The sequence below is a fragment of the Pituophis catenifer genome, unplaced genomic scaffold, assembly GCF_029215685.1.
Source record: "Pituophis catenifer annectens isolate HBS135680 unplaced genomic scaffold, rPitCat1.0.hap2 SCAF_2, whole genome shotgun sequence".
In the NCBI taxonomy this organism is placed as follows: domain Eukaryota; kingdom Metazoa; phylum Chordata; class Lepidosauria; order Squamata; family Colubridae; genus Pituophis; species Pituophis catenifer.
The window spans coordinates 197,802,703-197,824,867 of NW_027256882.1; the positions used below are offsets into that span (position 1 = coordinate 197,802,703).

At 36.7% G+C, this 22,165-nt stretch overlaps 1 protein-coding gene across 1 annotated transcript in view; it reads right to left on the minus strand.

Moving 5' to 3' along the window:
- The window catches only part of SHB (SH2 domain containing adaptor protein B), a 144,481-nt gene that overhangs the window by 87,736 nt on the left and 34,580 nt on the right, over window positions 1–22,165 (minus strand). Inside the window, 1 exon segment of the mRNA XM_070935421.1 lies at window positions 3,066–3,183. Within this exon segment, the coding sequence (XP_070791522.1) occupies window positions 3,066–3,183 (118 nt within the window).

Genomic DNA, 22,165 nt, shown 5'->3' on the forward strand with positions numbered 1-22,165 from the left:
CTTTTATTTTTGCTTTGCGCACACAATTATGTTTTCAGTAAATATTCCCTTGCAAAATTTTATGCATTTAAATGTTACCACTTTTACTGAAATAAAAAACCCTTTAGTTTGTTATACAGTAGTCACAGATAACTGTTCCAATCTTAACTGCATGAGAGAAGAAAGGAGAGGATAGATAGATAGATAGATAGATAGATAGATAGATAGATAGATAGATAGATAGATAGATAGATACATACATACCTACGTACGTACGTACGTACATACGTACATACATACATTAATAGACACTGTAGACAGATTAATAGATACTGTAGGTTGATAGATGATAGACAGACAGACAGACAGACAAGTAGATAGGTAATTACCTTCTCCCATGCAGTTAAATTAGAATATATGTACAGATACCTCCCCTAAAATGTGCTACCCTGCTCAGGGTTCCTTCCAACATTACAATTTCAGATAAAGTGTACTAGGCATAAACAACATTGAAAAAAGCTTCTGATTTTGGCTTCATAGGAACTAAAGCACATTAAAAGAGGTGGCTATACTAGAGAAACTTTCACCGGTATCAAAATTCTATTTGTAATCACAGGATGGAAAGAAAATCCATGTATCATTCTTCATTCCTTCTAAGAAATTTAATAAATAAGGCCACTAAAAAGAGAGAGAAGCACAATAAGCAATTATAAAGTGAAATGTCTGAAAATGCCATTTAAATGTGTGACTCTCAAATAACACATATAGCAAAGTGAATGTGATGTATAGATTTGAATCAAGCTTTAAACTGTTTCATTGAAATATTTTCTTTTTTTTCATATAAAAAGAACTCTCTGATTTCATCAGATTCTGGACAATTCATTATTAAATGCAAAGCTAACCCCCAAGTCTCTTTCAGGAATATATATTGTAATCCCAAAAAGGATGCTACACAAAACCATGATAAGGAATCTCAAAAACAAGCAAGTTGAAAAGGTCTTGAGATCTTACGGCAATATTGTATGTTTTGGAAATTAGTGTTTTATGTATAGAATGATTTATATGCAGTCTAAGCCAACAAATTTGCTCCAACTCACCTTTCCACTGTTATAACCCTAAGGAATTTTAGAAGTGTCTTCAAATATGGAGCAAGAATGATGCACATAGGATTAAGGGACTGTCAAGAATATAAATCAGCCAAGAAGATGTGCAATGATGCAGTATCTGAAACTGCCTTTTGGCTTTATTTACTACTCTCATGATGGACTATAGATGTGAATATTAGTTCTATCCCTTTTTTTAAAAATCCTTTAAATCCATCATGATTCACTAACATTCTGAAGTGTTGCTTTTCCTTTACATGAATCAATGAATTCAGGTTTGCTTTAATTTTTTTTTACTGTTGATATAAACAGGCCAGTGAGGTTGTATTGTGTTGTTCCCTCTTTCGTTTAACAGGAATTCCCTTTCAAGAAAACTGTAGAAGATAGCAAGACAGGTGTCTACGTATGATCTCATCTTCCACAGAGGATGAGAAACTTCTATCTGTAACCATGGAGCAGCTTGTGCTCCATTGCATCTTCACCATTTCTCCTTCCAGGCACTTTGATCAAAGTGCAGAAATATGAAAGATTAACAATAAATAGGGTTTTTGATAAAATAGCACTATTCTAAATTTAAAGCCAATAGGTTGTTTTATATTCCTTTCTAATGATCCTACAGTGTAGAATTGATTACACTGCCCTGAACAATGTTAATTACAAAATGTTGTGCTTAACAGAAGTCTCCCAGTTTTTACATCTTAAGCAAACTAAATGTACATATTGACAGGGCAGCTACAAGAGCCCACGAAATCTACTGAAAAAAACAACCTGACACATCAAAACAATACTTGTAAATCTAGGAATTCCCTTATCAAGTTGACTATTAAAGCTGCAGAAAAAAAGAACATGTACAAGGTATTAGAAATTTCAGTATACAGCATCCCTGCTTAAGGCAGTTAGAACAGCAACATAAAACACAAAACCATTCAAACCCTTTAATTTTTAAAATGAGCAATACCTATTGAATTAATAGAAATGGGCTTTTTTTTTCTTTTTTACATTTTTAGGGATCCCTGGAAATTGATCTGTTCCTAAGCGCTTACTCTCTTGTAGCAACAGCAAAGGGTCTCATTCTAGAAGGGCAGCTTATCCTAATTTAGTTTTCCAAACAAGGCAAGTTTGGTGCTGCTCTAGAGATGTTAAGGACCCAATTGAAATTTCTTTGCCGTGTCTCGGTCAATAAATTTTTAACAAATCATTTGTTCCCTATTTGTTCTGGGGAGTTAGTGCTGAGGGGCACGACATTATACGCCCAGAATCTATGCCTGTCCTTTGGGGAATATGTGTACTTTTAATCTTTTAGTGGAAAGTGCAATCGCTCATCAATTACCATGGATTTTTAGAAATGGTTATGCCTTTACACCAAACAGCCCTACAGCCCTGTATATAAATCAGCTGTGCAGCCAACTTGCCTAAACCTCATAAAATGGCAACAAATTTACAGCTGTTGTCTTGTCTGACGTGGTTGTTAATGTACATCATGATTAGCAATGCATCTCTTATGGCTTTTCTTACATTGTGTTTATTATGAATTTCTTATTCAGAGTGATAATTAACATTTGAAGAACAGAAGTTCAAGTCATTAAGTGTCATTATCTATAACGAATAAAAAGATTCTCTGCATTAGTCTTAAAAAAATAAGAACCTACTTGTGGCACCTTAAAAACAAGACCAAGCAATTAAGACTGCATATATTCACACATACACTGTATAGCAAATGCAAAATAAAGATTCCTGAATGGAAGAAAATGAAAGTATTACTTAGAAACATACATTGAAACTCTCCAGATTAATAGGAAAAGCAAAATGAGCATATTGATGTTTGAGAATAATAATTTAATTCACATAAACACTAAAAACAGAAGATGTGTCAGCCTTAAATACTAGCTCTTACTTAACCCTACTAAAAGATCAGTTGTAGGGAAATCGGACATAGAAATGTGGCTTCTACAGCCCTATAAATTCTCCTTGTGACCTCCTTACCTGTCATGATCCTCTGAGCTTCATATGGCTCCATATAGCCAGTGTTTTCTCCTTTGCCCATTTTATTGACTTCACTCTTGGCATCAAATGGATCAGAATAGTCATCAGCTATTAAAACCTGAAACAGAGGAAAAAGGTAAACTCTTAGCTTTGGGTACTATTTTTAAACAGCCCTTTTCAAGTTATTTAAAACACTTCAAAGCATCACAGATTCAAACTCACAAGTTCTTTTCCGTGATGCAGCTGTCCGTTCCCTTTAAATAGTTTCCGAGAAAGTTTAAGTGGTCCTACTGTACCTCCATTAGCATGTACTCCACTGGCAGACAGGAGATCAATTTCTTTGTAGAGTCATCAGTTGTGAAAAAGGGGTTTTACTAGTGATGCTTCTAAGCTCTATACCAGGGCACCCTCAATCTTTTGGGAGCCAGGGACCAGTTCCATGGTTTTTCCATGGACCAGGGTGGTTGTGATTTCGTGTGCTGCTTGGTTTCTGTGTGTGCATGAATGGCGCTTTGCTTGCTTGTGAGAGCCGGTTACTGGCAGGCCACTGACTAGTACTGGTCCGCAGCATGGGCATTGGGGTCCCCTGCTCTATACTATGTTCCCAATATGGGTAATCCTCGGCTTACAACTGTTTCTTTAATCACCATTCACATTTATGTTGCCCACAAAACGCTACACTTTATGGCAAGTGTAGCAACTCCAGTTATGGTAAATGATTGCACCCGATGGTCATGTGACACATGTTGGGCACTTAGCAATTGGTCACATTGTGATCATGTGACTGTGATTCATGATCAGTTTTACACAGGTTCCTAGCATTTTTTTGCCTGTTTCTGGTGAAAACAGCCCATTCAAATGAATAAATTCGCACTTACAACCGCTACCATTTGCTTAATGACTGTAACTTAAGGCCCATGGTATTTGCTTAATAACCACAGCCAAAAAAAAAAAAAAAGGTCTTAAAAATCACTTCTGGTCATGTGGGTGCCTCAACTTACAACCAATTTCCGGTTCCAATTGCAGTCATAAGTGAAGGACTACCTGTAGATATTAGGCAAGTCATATTTGGACAATTCCATAGAGCTCTGAAACATTTTGCTCCATTTTTGGCTAAACACAACACCCCTTAAGAAATTTACTAGCTGTATAGTTGTGTCATGAAAAGCTATCTATGGTTGAATAAAATTAATCAATCCCACATCTTTATTTTATTGTCTTTAAAATGACAAGACTCTATTGATTTAGGCCAGTGGTCTTCAAACTTGGCAACTTTAAGACTTGTGGACTTCACCTGCCAGAATTCTCCAGCATAGCTGGCTGGAGAATTCTGGGAGTTGAAGTCCACAAGTCTTAAAGCTGCCAGGTTTGAAGACCTCCGATTTAGGCCATCGAGTTTAATGTCCTGCTCCCTTAAGGTTACAGAAAGGAAAAGAAGACACATACAACTTGAAATGAGGACAAATAGAGAAGGGGACATACAAACTGATCTACTTTCTTACAAAAGCAAAAAAACAAAAACTCCAAGTGAGGGGAGTGAAGAAAGAAAGAGAGAGAGAGTGGGGAGAGGGGAGTAGAGGGAGAGGAAGAGGGAGAAGGATAGAGGAAAATGATTTTACCCTTAATGGCTGTCTCTTCCTCCAGAAGTTCCCCTAATAAAAACATTTCAATAGGCTGCTATGAGAGATGAAATCACTCCAGCATCCAAGACTGGTTTTTCAATCCTTACATTTTTCCAACAAATATTTATTTTCAATATGTGAGTGGAATTTCTCAGAGATAAAAATTTCATGTTGGATTTGATAAGAATGATTCTTTTGACAGAATCAGCCAGTGAACATAGATTGAAAGCGCTGGATTGAAGTTGGAATCAGGAACTAAATTAAATAATGCAAATCTAGGCTGTTGATGGATGAGGGAAAGAAAGAAGCAGACAATATGCAAAGTTACAATACATGAAATCTACTGTTGTAAAAACAATATATTTTTTTAAAAAAAGATATTAAAAAATCCCCTAGATAATATTTGATTTTAAAGCTATGTCTGCTGGAGGGAGGAGATATCCTCCTTATGCCAAATGTCCAGTAATTCTAAAATCACTGCAAAACTCCAGATTTAAACATCCAGCCTCTGTTTGAATACATAAAATGAAAAGAATTAGTCCACAACTAATCTGGCAATACCAGTAGATTCCACTCCTCTTACTGTTATACATTTTCTTCCTAATCACCAACCAGAACATGTCTTTCTGTAAAAAAAACCATCTCTCCTTCTGGGTTAAAAAAAGAAAGATCTTGATCTTCTCCTGTGTGACATCCTTTCAGATATTTGAAAATTGTTACTATAACTGTCTGTGGTGCTCTCTTCTCGGAGATAAATATTCTTAGCTCCTTTAATCCCTCTTTTTAAGATTGACTTTTAAGATCCCAATCATTAAGGTTGCCCTTCTCTGAATCTGAAACAATTTGTCTGAATCTTACTTAAAACACAGAATAGGAAGTAGTACTTGACCAACAACAACAAAAAAGTGAATGTAATTATTTCCTTTGATTTAGGAATTATGCTTCTGTTGATGCAATCTAAAATGTCATTTGCCTTTTTTGAAGGAATATATTTATATTCACTTTAGTATCAACTACTATTCCACATTCTTTTTTATAAACATATTATATTCCATCTATCTCCTCAACTAACACATCAATACAAATTTTGAAGAGTGCAAGACAGAATTGGGATTTCTCTCCTTACTCTCCTTCAGTTTTCTAAATAACCACTGAGTGCCCTCTGAACATAATTATTTATTTGTATTCTGCATTTATTATTTTTACAAACAATCCGAGGTGGTGAACATATCCACCACATCTTCCTCCTATTTTCCTCACAACAGCAACCGTGTGAGAGTCACCCAGCTGGCTTTCTTGGCTAAGGCAAGACTTGAACTCACAATTTCCTGCTTTCTAAGACTGGTGCTTTATCCACTTAATTATCATGTCATCCAGAGCAATAAACTGGCTTCTTCATAAGAACATCAAGATACATTTTATGTATTACAAGTAGTTCTCAACTTATGATCAAACTGGAACTTCTGTTGCCTAGTGAAGTGGTTATTAAGTGAGAAACACTCAACACTTTTGTTGCAATTGTTTTGCAATTAATACAGTCTTTAAATGAATCACTTAGTCATTAAGCGAATTTGGCTTCCCCCGTTGACTTCACTTGTCAGAAGTCACAAATGGTAATCACATGTCCCCAGAACACTTCAACTGTTAAAAATACATAATAGGGCTCAAATTTAGATCACATTGACTATGGGGACACCACAATGATTATAGGTGCGAGAACTGGTTGTAAGTCACTCTTTTGAGCACTGCCATATCTCTGAATGCTCACTAATTGCATGGTCATAAGTTGAGAGCTATCTATACAGAATTTAGAAGCGTTTGAAGTATTTTATGTGCTTGTTTGAGCTGTCTAAAGTAATTTACTAATTACTATTTAGGATCTGTTTACTTTTTTAATATGTTTATCCATTTTTAGCAGCAAAGCCATATATTCAGAAACAAACTTTACTGAATTTTAATTATTATTGCTTTTTAAATATATTTAGATGGCCTCTAAAATATCATTTAACTGTACATTAAAAATTCTAATCTAGCTTAGTATTTTATTTAAGTAATAAATTTGAGCCCTGGTATTTTTCATATTATTGCCGATCGGGTATACTTACTATTTCTATGAATTGTCAATAAATGTGTTTGCATGTTAATCTAAGATAATGATTTTTAACAGTGCTCTCTAGTGAAGCTGGCAAAATAATTGAGAGATATGACTTGCAAGTGATCTAAAATGGTTTTTAACTCTAAATTATTCTATAGTAGCAACAAAAGGACATTCCTCTTCATTTTTTTAATTGTTAAAGACCTTGATCTCAGATATGAATTTGTATATTTGACCCTTTCCAATATCAGATTCATGACATGATTTCACTTGCCTGTACTATGTACTGTGCACCGGGCTTTCCCAGGCCCTAGGCCTTACTTTACATCAGATTTGAGGTAACAGGCTGGATGTTTGCCTACATTTGTTCTAGATAATTTCCTCTGAAGACCAGTAATTACAACAAAGCTCTGCAACTATCTGCTTTATACTCATCACACAGCAAGGCAAATCGACTATCAAACAGGTCTGCTGATGTTCCACATGAACTGTCCCGTAACTTACCCAGAATCCCCTATAGTGTACAATGGCATTGAAAGAGATAAACTAGATCCCCCTAACAGACAAGGAGAGAATTCCCAAAAAAGAGAATTCCAAGAAAACACTGGCTATGGGAATCTAGCTCCGAAAGGACATTTCTTTCTTTCAGTAGCATGGCCAAGTGTCATATATGAAGGGAGAGTGCAGATTAACAGGAAACAAGACATGAGTACAGCTGAGCTAGAGAGGCCTTTGTGTGATTAAGCAAAGCAGCTCTTAACATCCTAATATTCTTCAGAGCCCTTGCCAACTCCTCCCTACTCTTACAGGATGACAATTTCCAGAGTAATTATTGTTTCATTTCAGGGTTGGATTTTTTTTTTTTTGTTATTTTGGACCACTCAAGTGTAAACCAACTCTGTCCCTCATTTGACATGTAATTTAAGCTGTATTCAAGGGGTTCATTAAATGCAAATTGCTAAAGATGACAAGTGCAAAATGAGGGAGATACCCCCTTCCTTCTCTTTTTTCTTTCTCTCTCTTTCTACCCCCCTCCTCCCCCCCTAAGCATTTGTAATGACTGGCTGATTATTGCCACTTTAACAGTTCACTTAAAGAAAGACCGTTTGCTCTGCTCTTGCTATCTCCTGTCTATGTGGGTCCAAACTGTAATCAGCAGTGCTGTCAGAGCTGTGTCAAAGGCCGGGTGCTTAGCTCAAAGACAACAGTGTGCATCAGGCAAGAGTAATTTTTCCCCTTAACAACAGCAGGTTTTATCTGCAGAGGCCCTGCAGCTGAAAACACCATCCATTTACTTCCCTGATTGGCTGCTGATAGATAAGTATCTTGGGTGCTCTCCTGCCCCCCCCCCCCAGCACAGGGGTGACACCGTAATAGCTGCCTTTCTTGGGGTGAGTAGGAAGCCTAAAATGAGGAATGCACTTAAAAAAAAAAGGGGGGGGAGATCATTTAGCTTTTACATTTGCCAAAAAGGAAAAAAAAAGATGAGTAAATTAAACTTATAAAAAAACCCTGTCAAACAGGCTACTGTCAAATGCTGGTTTTGTTTAAGAGCTTCTCAAACCTGCAGCAGCACATCACAGCTTTGTTCAATCTGGAGACACCCCCACCTCCCAGTAGGCATTGTAATGACAAAAGCCCACAATTCCTAGCTAGCGTAAGAATTGGAACTGGGTTACAAGTGCTGAAATGCTGGAAAAGAAGGCAAGGCATCATATTTTGAAACACTGATGAAGAAAAGATGATGCTTGTTAGAGCTGTATTTTCCCTTCTCTCGACCCATTCCTATGAAGTAAGCCCTTGCTTTTTCTCCCTACTGTAACAACGTACTAGTCATTTTATTGTCAATTTAGTAATTCTTCTGCACATGCCTCAAACCTGTCTGCCTTTTTAAGTGTCTGCCTTTTAGGGGGAGAGCCTTCTCTGTGGGGGCACCTACCATCTGGAATGAGCTCCCCCCGGAGATACGGAGGATCCCGGATCTGCGCTCCTTCCGCCGTGCTGTGAAGACCTTTTTATTCCATCAAGCGGGCTTGGCCTGATCTCTTCCCTTTTTAAATATGTAAATTTTAATCTGTTTTTAAATTATTGGGGTATTTTAATTTGTCTGGGCCAAAAAGTTTAATTTGATTTTATCGGGTTTTTAAATTTTGTGTATTTATGTATTTTATTGTTGGCTGTTCACCGCCCTGAGTCCTTCGGGAGTAGGGCGGTATACAAATCAAATAAATAAAATAAAATAAAGTGTTAGGTAACATTTCCCAAATAAAACACCTTTGGATAGGGCAGAGGACAGAGACTACTCAAAATGTAATTTTGAAGTGGCAGCCACGTCCTGCAGAGGAAACTGTTCATTTTTCATTGTTTGACTATAGAAGCAAAATTCCACGAATAGAATTTTAGGTCATTGTAAAATAATGAAATTCAATTGCAAATCCATTACTGCTAGAATGATAATGTTTTTTGTAAATATAAAATGTGACGCAAAGTTTAAGAAATTAAACAAGGCTTCCCATTTAATGTGAGAAACCCAGACAGAGTGAAAGAGAGAGAGAGATGAAAGTAGTTATACACTGAGTTTAACAAATACTTGCATTTAGATATTATGAGACTAAATAATTGGTTACTGAACTATATGTACCCTTGTGAACGGTAGAGAACAACATGTGTGCTTTATATACAATTATGCCCCCAGCCACCTCTAATATTGGAACAAGGGGTAAAAAGCCTTCCTCCTTCCTTTTCTACCAGATAATAATATCAAGCAAATGAAAAAGTCAAGCTGCTGTTTACAAGAGACTGTCCTTAACTTCACAGAATATTTGACCACTACTGAGCTGAGTCAAATCAAGGACTGTCAAGGAACTGGTGGATCCAAACCAAAGCAACACTCACAGAGATCCTGAGATTTGTAGGAAGTACCACTCAGTGCAACTGGACTGATGAATAAGCAAATTCAGTAAACCAAGATTGATGTTTTAACTATCATGGCCTGGTTTTAATCTGAGTAACAATTAGATAAGACTGGTGGATGCTTCTTAAAAACCTTTCATCAATTCAAACCTCCATATATTAAATTAATCAAGGGATTAAGCTATTGCAAAAGCATTAAGGGGGCGGGTTGGGAAAGAAAATCAGATAATCTGGATAAATTTGGTAAATCTGGTCTCTTTCTAAAGCAGCTACATATCTCCATTCTAATTAAAATTAGATATACAAATCAGGAGCTGTCAAAAGATCTTCCAGCTGCCCAATTCTATTTCCGTTTAAATCACAATTTAGAATTGGATAAAGCAGCTGGCCTGTGCTGACACATGGTTTATTTTATACTTGCTTACAGATTTTTTTAAAGTTTACGTCTGGAGCATGGGGGAGTAGGGTGGGAAGGACTGGAGGATGGTCTCTTTGTTTGCATGGCTGAGTTTTAATAATGCATTTTTAGTTGCAAGATTTTAAAGGCACATTCCAGGTATAAAACCAGACAAGATGTACCTGGACCAGTATTCATTTCAAACAAAAATTAACCTAGTTCCTAAACTCAATGAGAATGAATGGATTTTCTCTAAAGTGTTGCTGATGCTGGAATAGAACAGATAGACAGAATATGTATCTTCATTGGTTACCGATTTGTGCCTGGTTCATTTACATATGGATCCTAGATTTAAAACGTAAATGAAAAAAATCCTTGTAAATCACAACGGTTATGTATCCTTCCATATATTCTGATTAATCCAGAAATTCTCAATGTTCCTTTTTTCCCCCCTGATGTATAAACTGAAGGTGGAATCCTGATCTTGGTTGTTTGCTTGCAGATATGCCATTGTCCAAGTAGGTAACATCATCAGTGCTAGTGAGTGTGGAGTTTGCTCTCTGTTTATATAGAGTAGCACTCCAAGTCTGTAAGCAAACAACCAAGCCCAGAGACCACCAAGGACTCCTCACTTAATCCTGATCTACAAACAGTCTCTTTTATTCAAACTGAATGTGGCAAAACACAGCATAAAATGCTTTTCCCAAAGAAACCATCCACCATAAGATTGCTTTTCAAATAAGGGCTTTCATCAAAATCATTTTCACTGAATTTAAGATTTTTTTAGTCTGCTTTCTTCTGTAAAGATTGTGGGAAGGAAAAGATACACAATCATATACAAGTCATGGTGATAAGCACCATCCTAGATTACTTTAAAAGTTAGTCAAAATCATGGTGGGGGGGGGGAAACGTATGAATTGCTATTAATGACCGTACTATGTTCAGGTTTCAGAAACAAGATACTTAGGAGCAATAACAAGGGATTTGCTTCTGATGAAAAAAGGATGGTTATTACCTGGTCTACACCTGTTTCTTATTCTTAAAACAAGGTGCCATATTAGATGAAGCTCTGGTTTGTTCTGGCAAAGTTCTTCTGGCCTTTGCAATATATCAAATCATTTTGGGTTTAAAAAGTTAATGCAAAAAAGCATACAAGCAAAGCTGAACATTAAATTTGGAAATTTCAACACTTTTCTAAATGAGCATTTCTCCCCACCCCCACACATACACTTCTGAATTTCTAATAGGAGACAGCAAGGAAGGAGAAGAAACTAGTGAATAGCATCTACACAGTCTTGTTCTTTTCATCCAAATGACAAAAATGATGTTGCAACTGAAGCTCCTCTCATTTTGAGTGTGTGATATCACAGGGTATGTAAAAAAAATAGAATGGAGCTTTTATTGTAGTGCCATGATGCTGCTTTCGGTACTTTGGCCCCCTTGTTCCCCCATGGACACCACTGAGATCAATGCAAAAGAGTAATGTGCAAAAACGTTGGACTACAGACTCATAATTATTGAAGTTCTTTAACTATTCTATCAAATTCTCATGCTGAATTGTGAACTTTCCCCAGTTTGCATCCCTTTACAAGACTTTTCAAAACAATACACATTACACTGACACCTCCCCACACACAAAAATGACATTGGCAGAGATTTTCTAGGGTATTATATACATTGTGTGGTTTTACTGATCTGGCAAAGAGCCTTCCTTGGGCATGACCTCAAAAAGCAACCACAAATTCAATGCAGATGCCAGAAATTGGGTGCTGCAAACTGCTTTTCTGCAATTCAAATATAGCAGGATGGCAACTTCATTCACTCACAGGGAGGCTCCGAAGACCACCATGCTCAATAGATCAATAGAGCAAGGATCATCTTTCCATCGTGCCCTTGCGTACTCAGCAAGAAGAAAATTTATATTTCAGGTGTAAAACCCACTTCTAATCTGTTTAACTGCTTCAGAAACCAGAGGCAATTACACCTAATGGAAGTTACACGTCTCCATTAAGATTCATGTCAAGCAACTACTGATAGATTTTTCCTTCATAAAGCTTTAGCCTCTGGGAGCAGTAGTGCAGGGGACACCCAGGAGAGGAAGTGGAAAACCATTTGTAAGCACCACGGAGAAATATTTCTTGGAATAACAGAATAACAGAGTTGGAAGGGTCTTAGTTTAGATTGAATCTGAAGGAACTTCTCTACTGTAACGTTAGAAATTAATGCAGCCAATTTATTTTTCACAGCTTAATTCTCATGCAATACTAAGACCAAATATACACCCTTCTATATTTTTATACATCCTGCTTCTTTCTCAAAAGCTCATAGCTCAATAAGTAGGGCTATCCCTCCTCCCTCTGATAACAACTTTGTGCATTGTCTTAAAGAAAGAAGGTCCTCCCTGCAACATTTGCACAAGCACCTCTGAAGTACTATACAAAAGCTCTCTTTTGTTTCTTGAATTGCCCACTACTGCTTTTACAATGCGGCCTTGTTAAGAAGCCACCATTCAGCTGCCCAGTGTAAACTCTTCTATGACTTTTCCAGATATGTGCTGACCTACAAAACAAACACCACTCTAGATTGGACGAGAAGCAGTAAAATTAAAGATTCATCTCTTTCACATTCATCCAGCCTTAACCTGGTTTGAGCTTCTTTCACCTGGTTTGAGCTTCCTTCCTGGTCAATTCTGATTTAAAAAAAAATTTTTTTTTAGCAACAACAGTAAAAATTCCTGGGAGAGATCTTACTTCCCAACAAATTTGGTTAACAACATGAATTGCAACAAGCCGCTCTGTAGGATCATCACTTATCCTGCTTTTCCACAGAGATTTCCGCAATTTATACAAAGTTTTTATATTTAAAATTCTGTCTCTCATACTCTGTTACTACTCTCTGGTTTTTCAGATCCCAAAGTTCAAAATCCCACCTACTGATACCATATTGCCAGATCAGTCACATTTTTAAAACAGCTTCAAAAGTCTGATATCTATGAAGATCGTAAGGAAAAGTATTTATTAACGCATTGAAGACCATGTCATCTGGAACATTCTCTCCCAGAGGCGGGCTTCACATAATTTGCCTAGTGCAGAACCGAAAATGTGCTTGCGTGCAGCTTCACATGGCGATTTCTTGCATGCAGCTTCCAGCACACCTTCTCGGGCAGCCATGGTGAGCAGAGCGGGCAAGGCATGGAAATCAGCTGGGCTGTGTGGGTGGGGCGAGCGAGCCAGAGAGTGAGATATAGGACAGCATAGCACCAGGGCGGGTCCAGCTGGTGGTCGGAACTACCGGTTCACATGAACTGGTCCGAACTGGCAACAGCCCACGTCTGTTCTCTCCCCAGAAGTGAGGTGGCCCCCCACTCTTTTAGCCTTTCAGAAAGGTTTGAAAACATGGCTCTATTCTCTTATATTTGGGGCCCACAGAGGAGAATGCAGCTGTGAGGTTGGTTAGCATCCTGAAAGCACTTTTTAATCAATTTTTAAAACTGAATTTTAATAATCCTTGTCTCTTTTTTCAATTTTATACAGTGTTTTCATATTTAAATATTTTGTTTGTATACCACCTGGAGATGGGTGATTTCAAAATTTGATAAATAAATAAATGTACCAGAAATCAGTATGACTTTGTCAAGAACAGATCTTGCCAGACCAAACTTATCTCATTTTTTGATTGAAAAATATCCTTAACAGATTGTGGGAATTCAGTAGACATAATATCCCTTGACATCAGTAAAATATTGGACTATGTATCTTATGATATGCCGATTATCAAGGTAATTAAATATGACTGGATAGCATGACAGTTAAATGTATATATATCTGATTTGATAATTGTATAAAACAGAGTTCCCCAACCTGTGAGCCGTATGGAACCAGGCCATGGAAATGGGGGCGAATACATGCACGTGTGTATTCCCACTTGCACGGGCACACTCCACTTGCGTAAGCAACTTGCACACATGCTTGCTGCTCATTCAAATGGAGCTGCACACATGCCCACTTGCCTGCTGCTTGCACAGAACCATCCTCTCCTCCCCCCTCCCCCCCATTCTGCAAAGCCGGAAACTATTGGCAACTCTGGTATAAAAAGAATGTTACTGTTCTTTCTTATTACATTGCAAACAGGTACCAACTGGGCTACAACAAGGATCAATCCTAGAACTTCTATTTTTGAATATTTTTATTAAATATTTTAATATTTTTATTAAAAAAAATTATTAAAAATTTTGATAAATATGTAGGAGTAATGCTGATCAGAGTCAGATGATATAAGATTGAGTGGTGTAGTTAATACTCTAGAAAAGGAATATGCTCAACCTGTGCAATGTAACATTTTCCACAAAAAAAAGTGGGAGCACTGTCAAAGTTTGCTCTGGGATTTGACATTACCCCAAAGTAAGCAACTATGATATTGCAACATATGATGATAGGGTGATGAGATATATTTATTTTGCAACCCTATCTACAATTATTTTGTTTGTTTTACTGAGGAGAAGAGGTATCACAGAAGTTTATTATTTTAAGGGATTAGAGTATTGTAAAGATTAGAACTTTAAAGTTTAGAACTCTTCTAGAAGAGAGAAATAACACATTAAAAAAATTGAAAATAACAGTATGAAATTTAACACAGACTGTACTTGGTAACAAAAATGAAATGCATGGATATTGGATAGGGAATATTGACTTGATAATAGTACTTGGGGAAAAAAAGTTCTTGGGATAGTAGATTAAAATTCAAACAGCCAACATTTTGATGAAACTGCAAGGAAGTTTAGGCTGCATTTACAGGAATATAATTCCCAAGTTGTGCAAAAGTAATTAATAATCTATTCTAGTCATACCTTGCCTTGAGTGCTATGTCCAATTCTGGTGCCACACTTGGAAAAAGATTCAGAAAAATATAGCACATTCAGAGAAGCACGGTGAACATGGTGTAATAACTACTGTAGAAATTGAGTCCAATGAATAAAGACTAGAGGAGCTGAATATATTTAGCTGAATATAAAAGGTAACTAACTAAGGGAGGATGTAATAGCATTCTTCATATACTGTACTTGAAATGATGAATCTCATTCTAAAGTATGGGACACAAAATAATGGATTTAAATTACATGAAGGCAAAATTTGATTGAGTGCTAACAAAGATTTCCCAACAGGAACAGCAGAACAAGTTTTGAAGAGAATGATGCCCTTCCCTTCATAATTTAATCTTTGGTCTATAAAATTATATTTTCAAGTATTTGAAATGATGATTGGATAGCTCGCTTAATGCTGTTTATTTTTACTTCTGGGTATTAGTTTGTGCAGCACAGAGTGAATTAACATTATCTTCTTAATTAGGAATATATGTAATTTAGCCCCCATCTGTTTTTATTGAACAAGCCGATGCCTAGGAGTTAGTATATAGCGTTAACCCAATGTTTCTCACTTTCCCACTACTAATTGTTTCTTCCACATATTCTCTATTGCAATACAATGGCATCTGATTGCAAACCTCCCGGTAATCATTAGTTGGCAGTAAAGAGTTAAGAGGTGTAAGAAAGTGTGACTGTGCCTCAAAATGAGTATTTGCTTGACTGCTGAGGAAGCAGAGTATAGATTTGGATGGACACCAAAATATAGTAAATTCTCAGCAACGCATATTCCTTCATTGTGAAGATAACATGTAGACTGACCTTGCTTGTAAAGATAATAAACAATATTTAGCACAAATTAAGAGACATGAAGGCAGATGGCAGAAATCAATGACAGCAAAGGAGGAACTCATACCCAGAAACAGACATTAGATGAGCATAATAAAATATCCCAACATAATATGTCAATTAAAATGTGCATTTCCATGTTATTCAATTGTCTGGTATACTAGCCCAGAGCATGAACATTTAATGGAGAAATTGATCCTTATCCAGTTTATCCATAAGCTAAATGACATTCTCATCTGGCAAAGAAAAGAACATTAAGATTGTCAAAGAATATGGAATTTTATTTGAGAGGAAACACTACCATACCGATGTTCAGCTCTAGCAAATTGCTTGGGGATAATTCAAACCATTTAGATTAAAGAGACAATACTCCTATCTGATAGGTTTTTTTTTTTTAAAAAAGAGTATCTCATACTGGATAATTTTCTGGTGAAATGTTAACATTTGTCCCTTCTTCAGACTTTTCATAGCCACAGTTAAACTTTTCAGCACTTGGTAACTTGTTTTTTAATGTGCCAATAAGTATATTGAATATGTACATTTGCTTATTTATATCCATTTTATAATACTATAGTAAAAAAAAAATCCTGCACAGTAGGATTTGAAAAACAGTAACTGATATCATACATGTGAAGTTATAAATGTGAAGGAACCTATCAGTTAATATTGTCTCTCCCCTTTCTTTCTTTCTTTCTTTCTTTCTTTCTTTCTTTCTTTCTTTCTTTTTTTCTTTCTTCTTTCTTTATTTCTTTCTTTCTTCTCTCTTTTTTCCTCCCTCTCTCCCTCTTTCTTCTTTCTTTCTTTCTTTCTTTTTTTCTTTCTTTCTTCTTTCTTTCTTTCCTCCCTCCCTCCAACCTTCCCTCCCTCCCTCCCTCCTTCTTTCCACCCTTCCTCCCTCCCTTCTTTTTCCCTCCCTCCCTCCCTCTTTCTTTCTTTCTCTTTCTTTCCTCCCTCCCTCCCTCCCCCCTCCCTCCTTTCTTTTCCTGCATATTTCCACAGCCACAAAGGAGCCACACTTGGGAGTAACCTGCAAGTACCTAATGTCTGCTGCATTTTTTGTTTGTTTTTTAGTGTCTTCAGTGCAAATAGAAACATCATTTTTCCCCTTTCAGGAGACAAAACTAAACTGGATTCAGAACCCAGAATCCCCTTCAACTCCTAAGAGAACAGGCTAAGATATACATGAAAACAGACAAATCCCTCCCATTTCTGAACAAAAAGAACATCCACCCAGGTTTCACAAACATTACAAGTAGTGCTACAAATAAAATCTCTATCTTTTGCTGATTGCCACAAAAAGTTACATCTAGTGAATTTTTTCCAAGATTTTTCCAAGTTTGATGTTTGGTAAGAATCTAAAACAGTCTAGAAAACAGTGATCCTCTGGAGTGATTTGGAATAAGTAGCACCTACTAACCTACTAAACTTAAATTGAGGAAAATGCTTTGCATAAATCAAATTCAGGACAACTATATTAAAAACAAAACAGTTCAAGTATTTTAAGTAATACTTCCATCTGGACTGATAACCCAGAACAGAACTACAAGTATATATTTCTGATTTATAAATAATGGACATTACATATGGACATGAGTTCATGTATATGTAAAAGAGAAGACATACTAAATATATATATTTGCTGATCAGACTTGTCCCTGTACTTTAAAAGCCCCTTGCCTATATGCTCCTTTAATTTTCTTCTGTCTTGAGGATAATCTTGTCAGACCAGAACCCTAAAACTACCAGGAAAGTCCCATGGTTTCTCTTAGCTGCCACTGTCCTATGCAGGAAGCTATTTTCTTAATTTATAATATATGCATATATAATATATTGTTTTTTTTTATACTGCATCTAGGTCTTAGCTCCTGTCCTATCTTATTTGTCACTGACCAATGTAAGTTTTATCTACATCTATTTAGATACACCCAAACTCATGGTCTGTAGCACAGTAGAGACCCTGTTGGCTATCTGATCACATGGGTTTGCTTTCATTTTCAACTAAGCACATTGCATTCTTAAACCTAGCAACTGGATTAATTTTCTGTTCTAACACAGTTGCTCTCCTAATCTTAGGGATTAGTCTGGATATAATCTTATCATGATTAATTACTGAATAGCAGGTGGATTAGGCAAGCTCATTACACAGAGGGCTTCACACATAATCCACATTTTTGACTGTCTACACCAGAAATATACCACTTATAATATTTATGCTGCTAGATATTTTTCCTAAGTAAATCCAACTCCATATGTATGCAGTCACTTGTTTTCAAATCTTTTTCAGAACCATATCAAACAAACCTGATTTGTTCTGACTGATGCCAAATAACTCCTGAGGGCAAAGCCATTGCAGATTTCACTGTTCCAAAAGGGGGGAGAAGGAGAATAAGAAGGGAGAACTACTTAAACCACCAATTATTTCCCCATCAAGTTTTGATTCAATAAAGAGTTTGTCAACACTGACTAAAGATCCGGTAAAAATTTCCTGCCTCAGCATTTCAGGTAAGAAAGACTATAAATTTTGCACGAAAATAATTCTTAACTGTTCAGCTAAGAACTGCATTTGCACTTGATCACTAGGTCTGATTTACAACTCCCTTGTGTAAGTGATGCATAGCACAGTGTGCTGCTCATATGCCCAATCCCAGTGAGCTACATGCACATCTGGATTTCCTGACTCTTCTGATTTGTGAAGAACATTTTTAACAAATTTAATTTTTGGGTTTTGTGAGAATTACCCAGGCTGAATTCATATTATTAACCTACGCTGATTTGACTTTGGCTCTCTCTGTTGTGTAAATCTAGACTGTGATTTGCAACTGATAGCTGTAATTTCCAGCTTAGTCTGCTATATAAAAAGCCCAGTTTAGTCAATATATTATAATGAAAGAAAATGGCCAGCAGTTGAATTTGATTTATGGCCAAGGACAAACTGTAAATCCAGCAATTATGGCTTATTGAGCAAACCATGATTTAGTCTATGTTCATATATCATCTGGTTATTTTTACCATTATTTGTTGAATAAGCTAGAGTAGCTGTTTCACACAATATGGTTTAGCATTTATGAATGTAAAAAGATTTTGTCTTGCAATATGAGGTTTCATGAGATGAATCTGAAGGCTGATCTTGACAATTAGAAAAGACTCCATATATTTTTACCCAGCCTAATCAATTCATTATCTGCCACTTATGAATGTTTATATTGTAGAAGACAGTAGCTGCTGCATTTCAAGTCCAGGAATGTCTCTAGGCCAAGACTCACTCTTTGATCACTAGGCTTTCATATCAGTGCTGCCAAGAAAAATTAAAAGTATAAGTTTGATAGAAATATTAAAATTATTGATTTCTTAATTTTCAGCTTGTTCTCAAGATGGGCCACTGCAACACAAAAAAACTGAAATCTGCACAGCTCACGATGCATTGAACATGTTTGTGCACATGGACGCGCACACACACACACACACACACAAAGGAAAATCAGCAGCCATATCAAATACATTAGTCCCACATTTTATAATCATACAGTATACAGACCCATAATCCTGGATTCTTGGCTTTCCAGTTGATTAGAAGGACCCTGATCACTAGTGTGTAAATGTGCATGTGTAGAAGAAAAAAATTACTTTACATGAATACACATTTTAATAAATGCAAAGCTGGGCCAACCTTTGAGCTTTAGATGCACAGTTGATATGAAGGAAATTTTCTTTTAAGTCTGAAAGGTGGTTGTGCCAGTTTTCAAAGGACACTGCCCTGAGCATCACAGGTTGGCTTCATGTACCACGTGAACATGCTGAATCATACCTACCAATGAGTAATAACAAGCCATATGATGGCATGAGAGCACCTGAGGGCCAGACAAGCTCAGGCATTTTACAGCAGAAAATAATTATTTATCTTCTGCCAGATTTTGAAAATTACCATGAAGTGGTTCCCCTGTTGGAATAATTGGCTATTTCAAACCCAAGTAAGCACTAGCCACAACTGCCATGAATGGATTAAAAAAAAAAGTTTCCAAATAAGGAAATGTTCTGTAAAAGAACAAGGCAGAGTTCCCCAAACTTTGTGCCTTTCAGATGTGTAGGAATTAAAACAAGGTTTCCTTCAAACTCAATTGAGCCAAACTCAATTCCTGGTGAAATTCCTCACTTTGTGGCTTTTTAGCTAAGATCAAGTGTAGTGTGTATGTATTTGCATGTGTAATTTCTGCTGATTTCATGGATATGCGCATGTAATTGTCTTGACAGCAATACAGAACTGGTTTGCCTCTTCCAAGTTGTTCCCACTCAAGCTAACAACCCCACCCTGGAGGCTTCCTCGCTAAATACTAACTAGATCCAATCAATCTTACCTTCTGAACACAGGCAAGGTCAGACTAGACTAAAGCTTCCCTAGCCAACCCAGAGGCTTTAGAAGACTAAATAATGAATACTAAATTTAATATTCATACACTCATATATTTAATATTAATGTTACATCTAGCACAAGTCCAAGTATTCAGTCTGCTTCACATATAATTTTTCACAAGGAACCTTTTTTAAGCCCTGTAAACATACAAACAACAATAATTAAGAAAGAGATTGTTGAGCATGAATTTCCTCTTGGTTTATTTCAATCCATTCGTAACCCATCTTTTTCTTTCTATAAAATTCAAAATGGATCACCCAGCATTTCCAGTCTGTTTCCCGTTCAAATCATGTGGAGTGAGCATCATTTTACACAGTCATGTCACCTTCAGACCATCTTCAAGAAGGGACTGAAAATGTGTATTATTAAATAAACTAACTCTGCTGCCTTGCATGTAACAGAAGACCTTATAGTTTCCATAGAAACAAAGACAGTTCTACTCTTATGTTCAAGTGCAATCTTCCCTCCTTCTGAAACTGACTTAGAGAGGGACTTTCTGGTGCCTTGGACGTTGACCCTGATGGTGGGTCAGGGAGGCCAGCAAACTGATATACAGGTAGTCCTCGACTTACGACCTCAATTGAGCCCAACATTTCTGCTGCTAAGCGAGGCATTTAAGTGAATTTTGCACCACCTTTCTTGCCACAGTTGTTAAGTGAATCATTGCAGTTGTTAAGTTAGTGACACAGTTGTTAAGTGAATCTTGCTTCCCCATGTCAGAAGGTCACAAAGGGTGATTACATGATCTCAGGTCACTGCAATTGTCATAAATATAAGTCAATTGCCAAGTGTTTGAATTTTCATCATGTGTCCACGGGGTGCTGCAATGGTCATAAGTGTGAAAAACGGTCATAAGTCAGTTTTTTCAGTGCCATTGTAACTTTGAACGGTCATTAAATGAACTGTTGTAAGTCAAGGACTACCTGGAATTTCCAGTTTCTGCCAAACCCAAAGTTAAACAAGAAGCCCAAATAAATCCTAGATTTTCTTCAATCTTTGTAGAGGGGTGGTGGTGGAGGAGGGAAGGACAATCTTTTCCTATAGCTTTAGGCTCAGGGTTCATCATGCTCAGTAGGAGTCAGTATAAAAAAATCATGTTATTTCAAAAATGGCCTGAGCAAATAACCATGTTTCCTCAATATGGAGGTTAAAAATACAAATTGGAACACATTAGTTGAGCAACTATGTTGGCTTATCTTTAATAAGGCCACAGGGTCACGTAACTGAAGGCTAAGGTGGCTTCAAATGAGCAATGTGATGGTTTTGTTCTACAATTTTTCTGCAAAACTAGCAAATGCTTTGGCAACAGGCACTGATAAACATTTCCAAAATAAATCTGTGATGTTCCACATGCCACCTAATAATATAATGTTCGAAACACATTCACAGACGCTGAATTAAAGAAATTTTAAAATAAAACACTCTTGACAATTCTGAAGAATGTCCGCTCTAATGAACCACTTATGGAGACCCCAAACATGAATAAAAAATTGCAACTATGCTACCCAAAGCATCACTATAATCTTGTTGTACAGCATTCTTTTCCAACCTAATGCTCTCCAAATATGCTGGGGTTGCAACTCCCAGAATTCCTGTCTCCCCAGGCTGGGAAAAGCTGTCTGTTGATTCCCACAGAATGACAGTAAGATCCAACTGGTTTGGCAAGCAGCCCATAAAAGCTAGGTATGCAGCTTACAATATATTCTAAAGCCTTTGCAATGTGCTGAAGTTCTTCAGCAAACAAGCTCCTACAAAAAAGACTTCCCTGATGGTACAAAAGATTGAAAACCACTGTTCAACTCTATTATCATTATTCTGTTGGAAAACTGGGCCAGACCCAAATCACAACTGTTCATTAAGCTAATAGCACTTCTTTGCTGCTAGAGATCCACAAAATCTTTCCACTTAAAAAGTTTTCCCATATATTAAATGAATGAGTGTCATGTTCCAGAAAACAG